General features: G+C 42.5%; 1 protein-coding gene across 1 annotated transcript in view; it reads left to right on the top strand.

Moving 5' to 3' along the window:
• Positions 1 to 13,286, top strand: part of LOC128703113 (uncharacterized) — a 152,596-nt gene that overhangs the window by 35,792 nt on the left and 103,518 nt on the right. The window contains exons 6-8 of the mRNA XM_053797664.2: positions 740 to 962; positions 5,377 to 5,596; positions 12,116 to 12,354. Of these exons, the coding sequence (XP_053653639.2) occupies positions 740 to 962; positions 5,377 to 5,596; positions 12,116 to 12,354 (682 nt within the window). The remainder of the gene's footprint in view (positions 1 to 739; positions 963 to 5,376; positions 5,597 to 12,115; positions 12,355 to 13,286) is intronic.

Genomic DNA, 13,286 nt, shown 5'->3' with positions numbered 1-13,286 from the left:
GTGCTGGAGAGTGTCGTGGTGCTGGAGAGTGTCGTGGTGCTGGAGAGTGTCGTGGTGCTGGAGAGTGTCGTGGTGCTGGAGAGTGTCGTGGTGCTGGACAAGGTCATAAGCACTTGGAGATCTCGGTTCGCTCCACAAACAGTGATGGAGTGTAGGTCTTGAAATTAATGTAATGATTAGTCATCATTTAATCGAAAATTGTCTGGAAACTCTCATTTGCATCTATACAGTTTCTTGAACTATATTTTGATCTAAGTTATATATTTCTTCAAACTTGCCAAATATAAATTTTGATAAAAGTTCCTACAACATTCTCATCACAAATCTCCAATGGAGCTTGTGCCTGTTTACTAGGTAAACGCCTGAACTTACCTAGAGCCCATGCCACACAACCAACAATTTGATGGGGCAACAAGTGCCCGAAGACCTTGGGCCCTAGAGACGCCTGCTGATGAAGCCCAAGTGGACGCCTGCTGATGAAGCCCAAGTGGACGCCTGCTGATGAAGATGAGAAGCGAGATGACACTCCCCTCCGGGGAGTCGCCGCAACAGAGAAGATGATGTTACCCTCCAGCCGGAGGGCCCAAGAAAGAAGACAGAAGAAAGAAAAAGATGAACGACACCCCCAACCGGGGGCCACAGCCGGGTCGCCATATGGAAAAGACCCGGGCCGGAAGTACCGGCGAATCTCTAATGAATGAATGAATGAATGAATGAATAACAAATCTGTGTTCAACAGGAACTGGAGTCATGGATCACTGGAGCAGGATCTACTGGTGTCATCTACTTTAATTTGGGTTCAGTTGCTCAAGGCAACACTGTGCCAGTCCAGTACCGGGAAATCTTCCTCCAGGCCTTCGGCAGGTTGCCTCAGCGAGTCATCTGGAAATACGAGGGAGACTTGGAGAACGTCCCCGATAATGTGATGATTAGCAACTGGCTTCCTCAGCAAGATATTCTTGGTGAGTGGAAATTCAGTTTAATGTTAATTGATATTTTACATTCTAATCATAGAAATAATAATAATAATAATAATAATAATAATAATAATAATAATAATAATAATAATAATAATAATAGTGACCTTTATGTCTGTAAGTACATGTTCAAGTGACATCAATGACATACTATATAGAAAGCCCCTTGTTATGAAGAGTATTTCCCGCAACGTAGGTCAGTTTTTTCCCCGGGGTGCGACCCACATCTATCGATTAACAGTAATTACATATTTTACTGCTAGATGAGCAGGGACAGTAGGTGTCCTAAGGAAACACGTGCTATTTTTTTCACTCGTACTGGGGATCGAACCATGGACCCTAATATGTGAGCTTAGTACTCTACCAATCGAGTTTGTTTTCACTGTACGACTGTTGCTCATTTACATTAATTATCTTACGATTCCTTTGTCATACTATCTCCCTCATTCTATCTAAAGATCTATGAAGTCAAACTATAGTGCTATAATTACTATGTAATATGACTGTATCATTCTGGGAACACCTATGTTAATTGTTCGAGTTTCTTATCTTCTTTTAGCTTGTTGCTGTCCAATAATTATAGCGGGTATTTAAATCTCCTAAAATTTGAAGTGGTTGCGTATTTGATCATTTATTATTTTCATTGTAGAAAATATGATAGATTCCAGGTAATATCTTGCAAATAAAATCAAAGTAAACAGGCTGTATCACACTGTGAAACACTATAAAATATGCGTGATAAATCCCGAAAGCACTTGGAAGTTCAACATTTTTTTTCAGAATGACTGTTTTGCAAGCAATATCTTGTGTATGTCTTTTCAGATAAACTTCAAATCATCAATACATATAAGCGCACCCACACACACACAGAAACGAATATGTGCAGATAAGGAGGGATGCCCAGTGGTAATACGAAAATGACAAAGCATCGAAATCAAGTGTGACCCGAAGCTGTTCTATAGCCACATCAGGAGGAAAACAACAGTCAAGGCTGAGGAAGGAAGGTGGGGAGTTCACAAGAAACGACCGAAAAGTATGTGAGGAGCTATTTACAGTGGAGACAGAAAGGACACCAGAAAGCCAGAGTGGTGGGGTACACCATCAAGTGCTGAACACAGTATATACAACAGCAGGAGTGAAGATGCTGCTAGGTGAACTTGATACGTCAACGGCGGTGGGACCGGACATCTCTCCGTGGGTCCTGAGAGAGCAGACATGCTGTGTGTCCCACAAACAATAATCTTCAATACACACATTGAAACTGAGCAACACCTGAGGTATGGAAGGCAGCAAATGTAGTCCCAGTTTTTAAGATTGAAGCTAGATACGAGGCATTAAACTGCCGACCAGTGTCACTGACTTGTATAGTATGCAAAGTCGTGGAGAAGATTATCAGGAGGAGAGTAGTGGAGCACCTGGAAAGTAACAAGCTTAAACACGACAACCAGGAAGGAAAATCCTGTCACAAACCTACTGGAGTTTTATGACAAGGTAATAGACGTACGACAAGAGAGAGAGAGAGGACCTAGGAGCGACCAGTGAAGAGGCGGGGCCAGGAGCAATGAATCGACCCTTGCAACCACAGTTGAGAACAATTAGGTGAGCACACGTCCATACACTTAGCTCAGTGATGTGTATAGCATTGCCTGTACATGAGTAAAGTCAGGGACTGTGATAAATGGTTTAAAACCGACAAGTTGAAGACTGAGACACTTATGCCACTATGGGAATCTTTATTGAAGAAACGTTTCGCCACACAGTGACAACATCATGGGATCTTGCTACAAAGAATTCTTCAACATTTGTCCAACCTTTGGACGAAGACCTACTTAGACTAGTGGAAGGTTTCCCTAAGGCCCCGCCTCCTCCTGCTTCGCCTCACCTGACTACAGTATATACGCCACTTCTTCGGCCCTGTGCTGTACTTTCTACAAGATTGATGGACTGAATACATCGACTCCAGGCTGAGGGACTGATTACCTCAAACTCCTCCTCTCCTTACACCTTTCTGCTTTGTATTTGACTGATGAAGCCACTGTGTGGCGAAACGTTTCTTCAATAAAGATTCCCATACATTGCATAAGTGTCTCAGTCTTCAAGGTCAGGGACTGTTTTATCACGAATTGGCAAGTAGATCACATGTGTGGAACAGTTAGTTATCTTTATTCCGAAACGTTTCGCCTACACAGTAGGTTTTTTCAGTAGAGTACAGAAGAGTTAGAAGAAGCAGTGGGGATGTGTAGACGATGTAATCAGTTCATCACCATCACTCTTGAAGACTGATTACTTGGTCTTTACATCTCTATTGCTTCTGCTAACCTTTCTGTACTCGACTGAAGAAGCCTAGTGTGTAGGCGAAACGTTTCGAAATAAAGATACCTAACGGTTGCACATGTGTCTTACCAACCTGTCGGTACTGTGTACCATTTTCATATTCACTTGATCACCAGTACAAACTTCAATCTGAGGAAGTTGTTGCACCCAGCTAGACGAAATTTTAGGAGCAGAGAAATAGGAACCTAAAAGCCAACTAGAAGGGAAGCTATAAGGAAGAATAAGCACTTGAGATGATGGACACTGAATTGATGTTAGATGGGATTACATAAAAGATGGAAGATGAGTGGGAAAGAAAGTTTAGTGATTTTTCGGATAGAGATAGAGAAAGAGGTACAGAATGTATCTGTAGAAAGCCTGGAATTGTGAGATAAGGTCAACAGCTGTCTAAGCAAAGCTACAGAGCCTGGAAAAGTATCTAAGGGAGTTGAGGAATTAATTGGAAAAAATAAAAGGAAGTAAAATGATGTAGTTGCAGGAATGGTAATGGCAAATGAGGGGACACAGGCAAAGAAAATTATATAAAATTATATAAATTATATACTCTCAGGCGACCCAACTGGTGCAAGATATGATAAAGTTTTCGTTGAAACAGATGAATAAAACAATTTTTACATTGACTTCCCACTCAGATGCAATAACCCAAAACAGTCCATAGCCAACCATCTCTTCTTGTTCCCATAAACCTAACCTCTTCTTGTTCCCATAAACCTAACCTCTTCTTGTTCCCATAAACCTAACTTCTTCTTGTTCCCATAAACCTAACCTCTTCTTGTTCCCATAAACCTAACCTCTTCTTGTTCCCATAAACCTAACCTCTTCTTGTTCCCATAAACCTAACCTCTTCTTGTTCCCATAAACCTAACCTCTTCTTGTTCCCATAAACCTAACCTCTTCTTGTTCCCATAAACCTAACCTCTCCCTATGCGAGTACCTTCTTCACAACTTCACCTCACCTCAACTTCACTTTCTCTTATGCCCCAACCCTAAATCCACTCTTAAATAAATATACAATCACATCCCTATCTAGTGCAAAAAATACACCATAAACTGTCTCACTCTTGCTTCTCAACCTGCACCATCCACACCAATCCTTCTGACCCTTGTGAAAAGACCAAACAATCAGGAACCTAAGGATTGGAGCAGTAATTATAAGGGAGGAGCTAGAGGTACAGCACTGCTTATCAGGAACCAGTGGTGCTATGAGATGAGTAGAGAATAAACAGGGAGGGTGAAAATGATTATATAGTAAGCTCACTCAAGCTTTGGTATCTCATGGTGGTGATATACAACCCTCCACTAAACAGCAAGAGACCAATGTGATGACAACAGAATAATGCAGAGCACAAAAGGAGAGGTAGCAAAAAGAGCCCACATAATTAATTCAAAGTTGATCAGAGGAGACATTATCATGGAAACAGACTGGGAAAGCCAGGAACTACACGGGAAATGTGGAGAACTAAGTTGCTACAAGTAGTAATGGAGAACTTCATGTACCACCATTAATAAATATAACGAGAGAGAGAGAGAGAGAGAGAGAGAGAGAGAGAGAGATACAAAGAGAAAAAGACAGATACACACAGGCAAAGACAAAGACATATACAGTGACAGACACACACAGACAGAGACAGGCAAACACAGCCATAGACAGACAAACAGAGACAAAGACACACAAACACACATAGACAAACACAGACACAGGCAAAACAGATACAGAGATATAGAGATAAACACACACAGACAGAGACAGGCAAACACAGACATAGGCAGACAAACACAGAGACAAAGACACACACACATAGACAAACACAGACAAAACAAACATAGACAGACAGACAAACTTGCAAGGGTGGGTGAAGAAAACATAATGAAATGCGTGATTGCAAAAATTAAAAAAACAAAATCATTTCCTGTACTGTTTCCAGCACTTATTCACACTCAACATATATTCAAGAGAGTCACCAGAAATGAACTCATTCTTGTGAGTATTCTATCTGTAACACTGTTCCACAGCTCTCAACAACGTGAAGGTGTTGATCATTCTATCTGTACCACTGTTCCACAGCTCACAACAACGTGAAGGTGTTCATCACACACGGTGGTCTACTCAGCATGCAGGAAGCCATCTACCACGCCACGCCACTCCTCGCTGTTCCCATCTTCGGTGACCAGTTTAGGAATTCAATGTTCATTAGGAGCTCTGAACTGGGAGATTTTCTGCTGTGGGAGGAACTCACTGAGGACATGATCATCGTCACTCTTGCTGATATTATCAACAATATCAAGTAAGTCACTGATACTTTTAAGTGCTGACAAAAACAAATCATTTCATTTATTTTACAGCATTAGTTACCAAGTGTAAAACATTGAGTTACCTTGGTCAAAAAATATCTATACGAATTTAGAATAATTAATTTCTGGAATAGGTTGGGTAAGATTCGCCAGAAAATAGGAAAAGTATTTCCTGACGTGGATCTTAGTCACATGATGACCCACAGCCGGGGGTTTGAACTTCTGCTGGATTACACCTGCGCCCCTTTAAAAATCATGAATATAATTATAACCATTAGATTAGAACTGCTTACCAAATTATCCCTCTAGTACATTATGCCTGATATCACAAATCCCTCACTTCTATCCCTAACAATTGATTTCTTGTATAATTTTTTCATATTTTTTTGTGGTACGTTAATTTCTCAGTTTTATTCACAACATTTTTTTTTGAAGACACTGGCCGTCTCCCACCGAGGCAAAGTGACCCGAAAAAAAGGAAACGAAAGTGTTTCTACTTTTAATATTTAGTAATTCATGCAGGAGAAGGGGTTACTAGCCCCTTGCTCCCAGCATTTTAGTCGCCTCTTACGACACGTATAACTTACGGAGGAAGAATTCAATGGAGATTCCCTGCAATTATGTCCTTATCTTCTCTTCTGCCCTTCCTATAAACATCCATATAATTAAAGTCAGACCACAACAGGAATCGTAATTACTTTCCACTTGCCCGAAATCTGACACGGAAAAAATATGTTCAAATATGTTAATGATGAACACTAATGCACAATTCCGTGAGTAGAACAATACGCAAATAACTCGCACTTGAGAGAGAGAAGCTGATCACGATGTTTGAGTCCAACTTGAACCATTTACAAAGTCCTGTGTGATGGTTATTTATGTAGCTTTTATGATAGATCTCGCTGTAATAATAATAATAATAATAATAATAATAATAATAATAATAATAATAATAATAATAATAATAATAATAATAATAATAATAATAATAACTAATAATAATAATAATATCTTTAATTACTACCAGTACATGTACAAGGTATACAGACCATAGCTGAGCATTTCTCGCAAATTATGGTTTAGCGCTTCTTTTTGGCAACAACAACAACAACAACAACAACAACAACAACAACAACAACAACAACAACAACAACAACAACAACAACAACAACCACCACCACCACCACCACCACCACCACCACCACCACCACCACCACCACCACCACCACCACCACCCTGCAAATTAGGTAACTTTTGTCCCAGGATGCGACCCACACTAGTCGACTAACACCCAGGTACCCATTTTAAACTGATAGGTGAACAGGGACAGGGACAGCAGGTGTTTTATGGAAACACGTCCCTAATGTTTTCCAGCCGTACCGGAGGAGATTCGAACCTCTATCTACTGTAATGTTATACCTACTGGGCAAGATTTATTGCTTTTGAGTAAGGGTATCTAAATTGTCGAAACGTTCAACCTACACAGTAACCTTCTACAGTTTGGTTCAGGGCAATAAATATGGAAGCAGCAGACGTAAAGACGTAGTAAGCAGTCCATCAATCTTGAAGATTTTTATTTATAACTTGGTCAAATATCTGAAGATGTCTCTGAAACTTGCTAGTAAAATTCAGAATATTTCTAGTGTTTTTGATATATACAGGTGTACATAAAGGGGTTTAATAAATGTTATTATTCTTCATGCAGTTGTTCATACATGTTCGCAGACTCGTCAACATACACATGACAGAGAGGGAGAGAGAGACAGAGACAGAGACAGAGACAGAGACAGAGACAGAGACAGAGAGAGGGAGGGAGAGAGACAGACAGAGAGAGACAGAGACAAAGAGAGAGAGAGAGAGAGAGAGAGAGAGGTACCACTGGACATTGCTGGCGCTTTCGACCGGGTGTGGCACCAGGGCCTCTTAGCAAAACTTCAAGCACTGGGAATTGCAGGCTCTACGCTATGTCTCCTCAGTGATTACCTTCATGGTAGATCTCTAAGTGTAGTCCTCAATGGAACGGAATCAGCAAGGCATCCTATTGGGGCAAGCGTTCCACAAGGAAGCGTGCTGGGTCCACTGTTATGGAATGTCTACTTCAACGACCTTCTTCATCTCATCCCAGAATCACATGCATATGCAGACGACTGTACACTGACATTCACTTATCCAAGAGAAGAAATGCCAGCTGCTCTAAGCTACATCAATCACCAGCTGAGAGCTATATCAGCTTGGGGAAATAGATGGCAAGTAACATTTGCACCTGAGAAAACGCAAATGATGATCGTCTCTAGGCACCATGATGGTAATGCTGGTGCAGTAGTAAGGATGAATGGGACGATGTTGGCACCTGGAGAAGAAGTTGATATCCTTGGGGTGAAATTTGACTCCAAACTAACCATGAAGAACCATGTTGTAAATCTTGCAAACAAGGCAGCCAGGAAGCTTACAGCACTTCGCCGTATCTCGCATCTGCTTGACAGTAGGGGTTGCAAGATCCTGTACGAGGCACAAGTACGCTCACACCTTGAGTATGCTCCACTTTCTTGGTTTGCCTGCCCCCCCCCCTCTCATCTGCGACTGCTTGACAGAGTAGAGAACAGAGCAAGACGTCTCATCTCTCGCCTTGACCCATCCTGGATAGATCTGTCATTTCAGCAGAGCCTTCAACATAGGAGGGATGTGGGTGGCCTTACTGTTATGTACAAGGCCAATATTGTCAAAATACCACACTTGGATCCACTTCGAGGACAGCGTGAAACAAGCTTTTATGCCACAAGACGGGCAGAAAGCAGCAACTTCACTCTGGCTGTACCCTTCTCCAGAACATCACTCCATCTGAGATCATACATACCCAGGATGACTCGAGTATGGAACACATTCGTACAGCATAATGATGTCAACGAGATAAAGTCAGTTGATCAAATGAAAATGCTGGCCCACAGATGGCTCCAACTTCATCCTGTCCCGTACTTGTATGTCTCATAACAATAAAAATGCTTTCAAATGAGCTGATGTAGGTAACAGCTCTTAGCTTGCCAATAAAGTTAGGAATCCTTAACCTGTAATATAGCTGTCAATAAAGCTAGGGATCCTTAACCTTGTCAAACCCTGTGTAAAAAAAAAAAAAAAAAAGAGGGGAGGGAGGGAGGGAGGGAGGGAGACGGGAACAGATGGAGACACACACACACACAGCTCACGGATCAGGGAGAGTGACATAGTAGCGACCAGTGAAGAGGCTGGGCCAGGAGCTAGGACTCGACCCCTGCAACCTCAACTAGGTGAGTACAACTAGGTGAGTACACACGCACACTGCTCACGAAATCGTAACAACACGATTTCAAACAAAATCATATCACGGACGGGGAAAGAACCCACGATCAGAATCTTGACTTTTATGACTCTGATAGCGGGTTCTATCCCTTCCTGTGGTATGGTTACACACACACACACACACACACACACACACACACACACACACACACACACACACACACACACACACACACACACACACACACACACACACACACACACACACACACACACACACACACACACACACACACACACGAGCTATGATTCGACCTCTTCAACCACAATTAGAAGAGAACAATTAGGTGAATACTCACATGACAGGTCGATCATGCTCCTTAATAGTTCTTAATGCAGTAATATTTCCTTGTCATCTTAGGAGACCTGGTCTGAGACCAGTCTGTGAGAGGATAATACCAAGAAGCTCTAGGAGATAACATCACCACTACCAAAACCTGTAATAGATAAGAGATATGCATGAAATAAGATTTTGTTAGCATGTTTAACCCCAGGAAGGTTATCCACCTAAGACAGCCTAAGAAAGTCAGTTCATCATCGAGGACTGTTTGTCTTATTTCCATTGTGGTCCTTCAGTTTTGTCCCCCAGGATGCCACCCACACATGACTCCAAACACACGGGTACCTACTTAATACTTAGTGAACGGGGGCAGCAGGTGTAAAGAAACACGGCCAGTGTTTCCACCTTTGCTGGGGATCGAGCCACGAACACTAAGAGTGTGAAGCGAGAGTGTTGTCTACCAAGCCACGGGACACCATGTCTCTGAAATTCTACATTACTTAACCAACGCAAATATGAGAAAGACGCAAAGAATCACAACAACGCTGACAACTGTATCTTCCCATCTAGATTAGGAACTACCGTGAATTATCTAGGTATTTGAAGCAACATAATAAGATTGTGAGGAGATAAGACTAAATGATATTACATAACACTTGAGCTTAAAACAGCATTATTAAAAGTAGTCATTTTGCTTGTGGGATGACCGTGTATATTGCGTATGGGGTTTAGTGCAGGAATGGTCTAAGGCTTTTCACTCTGGATGTTGTTATTCCAATAGTTAATTTTTATTGCGTCTCCGTGAGTGCTTTCTAGGTTAATGTAGTCCAAATTTCAACTCTCTGATGCTGGAGATTCTTATTTATTTATTAACACATAGGCCGTTTCCCACCAAGGCAGGGTGGCACATAAAAGATAAACTTTCATCATTCACTCCATCACTGTCTTACTAGAGGCGTGCTTACACTACAGCTGTAAAACTGCAGCATTAACCATGTGATGTAGTCCAGCTGGGCTTGTGAGGTCTCTTGTGAGACCTAATTTAACCAATTATATGGTCACACCTTGCCTTGGCAAACGTCTGTCAGCCACGCCTACGTCTGAGGTCTTTTGTTCTTGACGGCGTCAGACCTAGGCGTCAGGTCGTACACGTGGTTGTGGGGTGTGCTTGGACACCATATAAACCCATGGAACAGCTGAGCAGTGGAGATTTGGCCGGAGCCCTGGCCTGGGTGCAGAGCTCTGAGAGACTTCGAGCGGAGCTCCTGCTGGGGTGCAGAGCTCTGAGCAGGGAGAAGGCTGCTGGAGATTCGGGCAGAGCTCTGGCCTGGGAGCAGAGCTGAGCTGGAGAGTCTCAGGAGGAGAGATCGTTGGAGACATTGGGCAGAGTACTGGCTTGGAGCAGTACTCGTGCTGTGTAGGTCTTGGGACCTGTGGCTTAGTTCCTGTAGTGAACTGTCCTCTGTACTATATTGTAAGTTATATTCATTTTCGTCAAGTTGATTGTGTTCCCTGTCTCACTGCTTATATGTACCACCCCATTTGTCTAAACCACAATAATGTTCTCCTGTTCCCAAATATATTATTGTACAAAGGCTTAATAATAAACTGTGTTTGAGTAGAACAGTAATATTCACTGTCTCCGTTATTTATTCTTCTTTCCATTTATTTATGTTTAGTTAAAGTAGTGAGAGGGTGAGTAGTGTGGAGAGGTGGGTAGAGTAATGAGAGGTGAAGTTGTAGTCACCAGTGACCTCACATTATCTACCTCTGCACTCATCCCTCCTACTGCCTCGCCTGTCACCTACCTACTAACTCCCTCCGCTTACCCCCATATTCCCCTAATCATTACCCCCCTACATGACAACCACCCATCCTTCAGAGTGCAGACACTGTACTTTCCATCTCCAGGAATCAAGTCTGGCCTGTCTGTTTCCCTGAATCCCTTCATAAATGTTAAATTGCTCACACTCGAACAGCACGTCAAGTCCTAAAATCCATTTGCCTCCATTCACTCCTATCAAACACGCTCACGCATGCTTACTGGAAGTCCAAGCCCTTTGCATTTAAAAACCCATTTACCTCCCAACCTATCCTAGTCTGACCCCTACCCCGCCTTCCTTCTACTACAGATTTATACACTCTCAATGCCATTTTATTTCACTCCATCCTCTCTGCATGTCTAAAGTACCTCAACAACCCCTTCACAGCCCTCTGGATAATAGTTTTGGTAAACACACACCACTTCCTAATTTATAAACTACGGATTCTCTGTATTATATTCACACCACACATTGCCTCAGACACGACGTCTCCACTGCCTCCAGCCTTCTTTTGTTGTAATATACACTACCCATGATTCACACCCATATATGAGTGTTGGTAAAACTATACTGTCATATAATCCCCTCTTTGCTTCCATGGGCAAAATTCTTTGTCTCTACAGACTCCTCAGTGCACCACTCATTTTTCTCCCCTTGTCAGTTCTATGATTCACCTCATGTATCATAGATCCATCTGCTGACACATCCTCTCCTACATATCAGTATCTGGTACCTTGATGATGGCACTCTGGCAGGTACTGAAGAGTCCCAGCTAGAGGACCTACAACTGGTGAAGATGAAGGGACTCGTCCTCAATCTCTCCAAATGAGAAATCATCACAACGAACCAGGAAATAATCAGTGCTGTGCGAACAATCCTGCTAGAAGTATCTTCTACCACTCCAGCCAAGAGCACCCTCCTGGGAGCACTGCTGGGTAATCAGGTCATCGACACAGTCCTCAAGGACAAATTGAATGACCAGAAGAGAACAGAGGAGAGAATAAGAGATCTCGATGTCCATGATGCCATGTATCTCCTCACTAGGTGTCTTACTCTGCCAAGACTCACTTCCTAAGGTGTGCACCCTCTTTTGACAACCCAACATTCAACGAATATGACTCACTCTTGAGATCGATCTTTAATAAGGCAATGAATCTGTCACTGGAAGATAAAGAATGGGATCGAGCAACCCTTCCCGTGCGACTAGGAGGCATAGGGGTGCACAAAGCAACGCAGGTAGCTTTACCTGCATTTCTGTCCTCGTGTTTGGCTTCCAGTGGACTAGTCAAGGAGATTGTCCCCGAATGCTTGAAAGGTGCGGTAGGAGCTCAAGACCCCAGGTTCATTGAAGCAACTGTGCGGTGGGACACCCTTGCCGATTCCTCCAGTAGACCAGCTCCTCCCAAAGAGCACACACAGTCCCACTGGGACAAACCGATCATGAAAAAAATCGCCAACACAATGCTCATCAATGCTTCAGGAAAGGACAAAGCTCGTCTCCTAGCAGTAAAGGCATCGCATTCAAAAGATTTCCTTCTAGCTGTTCCGAATTCTTCTCTGGGCACTCGACTCGACCCACAGACCATTCGGATTGGTATTTCTCTTCGCCTAGCCGCCCCAATACTCACCGAACATAGGTGTATTTGCGGCACAGCGATGGCTGATCAGTTCCTTCTTCATGGTCTTGTGTGTCACACATCAGAAGAGAAGTATGCTATACATGAGGAGGTCAACGACATCATAAAGAGAAGCCTCGCCATAGCCCGTTCCCCAGCTCAACAGGAACCCCAAGTACAGAGGTCCGACGGAAGTCAAAAGCGTCCTGATGGAGCAACTATGCTTCCATGGAAGGGAGAACCTTGAGTTTTCCCTGAACTACGTTTATTCTTTTCTCGGAGGATGAGGGTCGCCAGGACAGTTCCAAAGGTGGTACATATACATGCATGCATACATATATATATACATACATATATATATATGTATATATATATATGTATATATATATATATATATATATATATATATATATATATATATATATATATATATATATATATATATATATATATATATTCTATTATCACACTGGCCGATTCCCACCAAGGCAGGGTGGCCCGAAAAAGAAAAACTTTCACCATCATTCACTCCATCACTGTCTTGCCAGAAGGGTGCTTTACACTACAGTTTTTAAACTGCAACATTAACACCCCTCCTTCAGAGTGCAGGCACTGTACTTCCCATCTCCAG

The sequence above is a fragment of the Cherax quadricarinatus genome, chromosome 85, assembly GCF_038502225.1.
Source record: "Cherax quadricarinatus isolate ZL_2023a chromosome 85, ASM3850222v1, whole genome shotgun sequence".
In the NCBI taxonomy this organism is placed as follows: domain Eukaryota; kingdom Metazoa; phylum Arthropoda; class Malacostraca; order Decapoda; family Parastacidae; genus Cherax; species Cherax quadricarinatus.
Note: the sequence above shows the minus strand (reverse complement) of the source record. Positions and strands in the feature narration are given on the sequence as shown.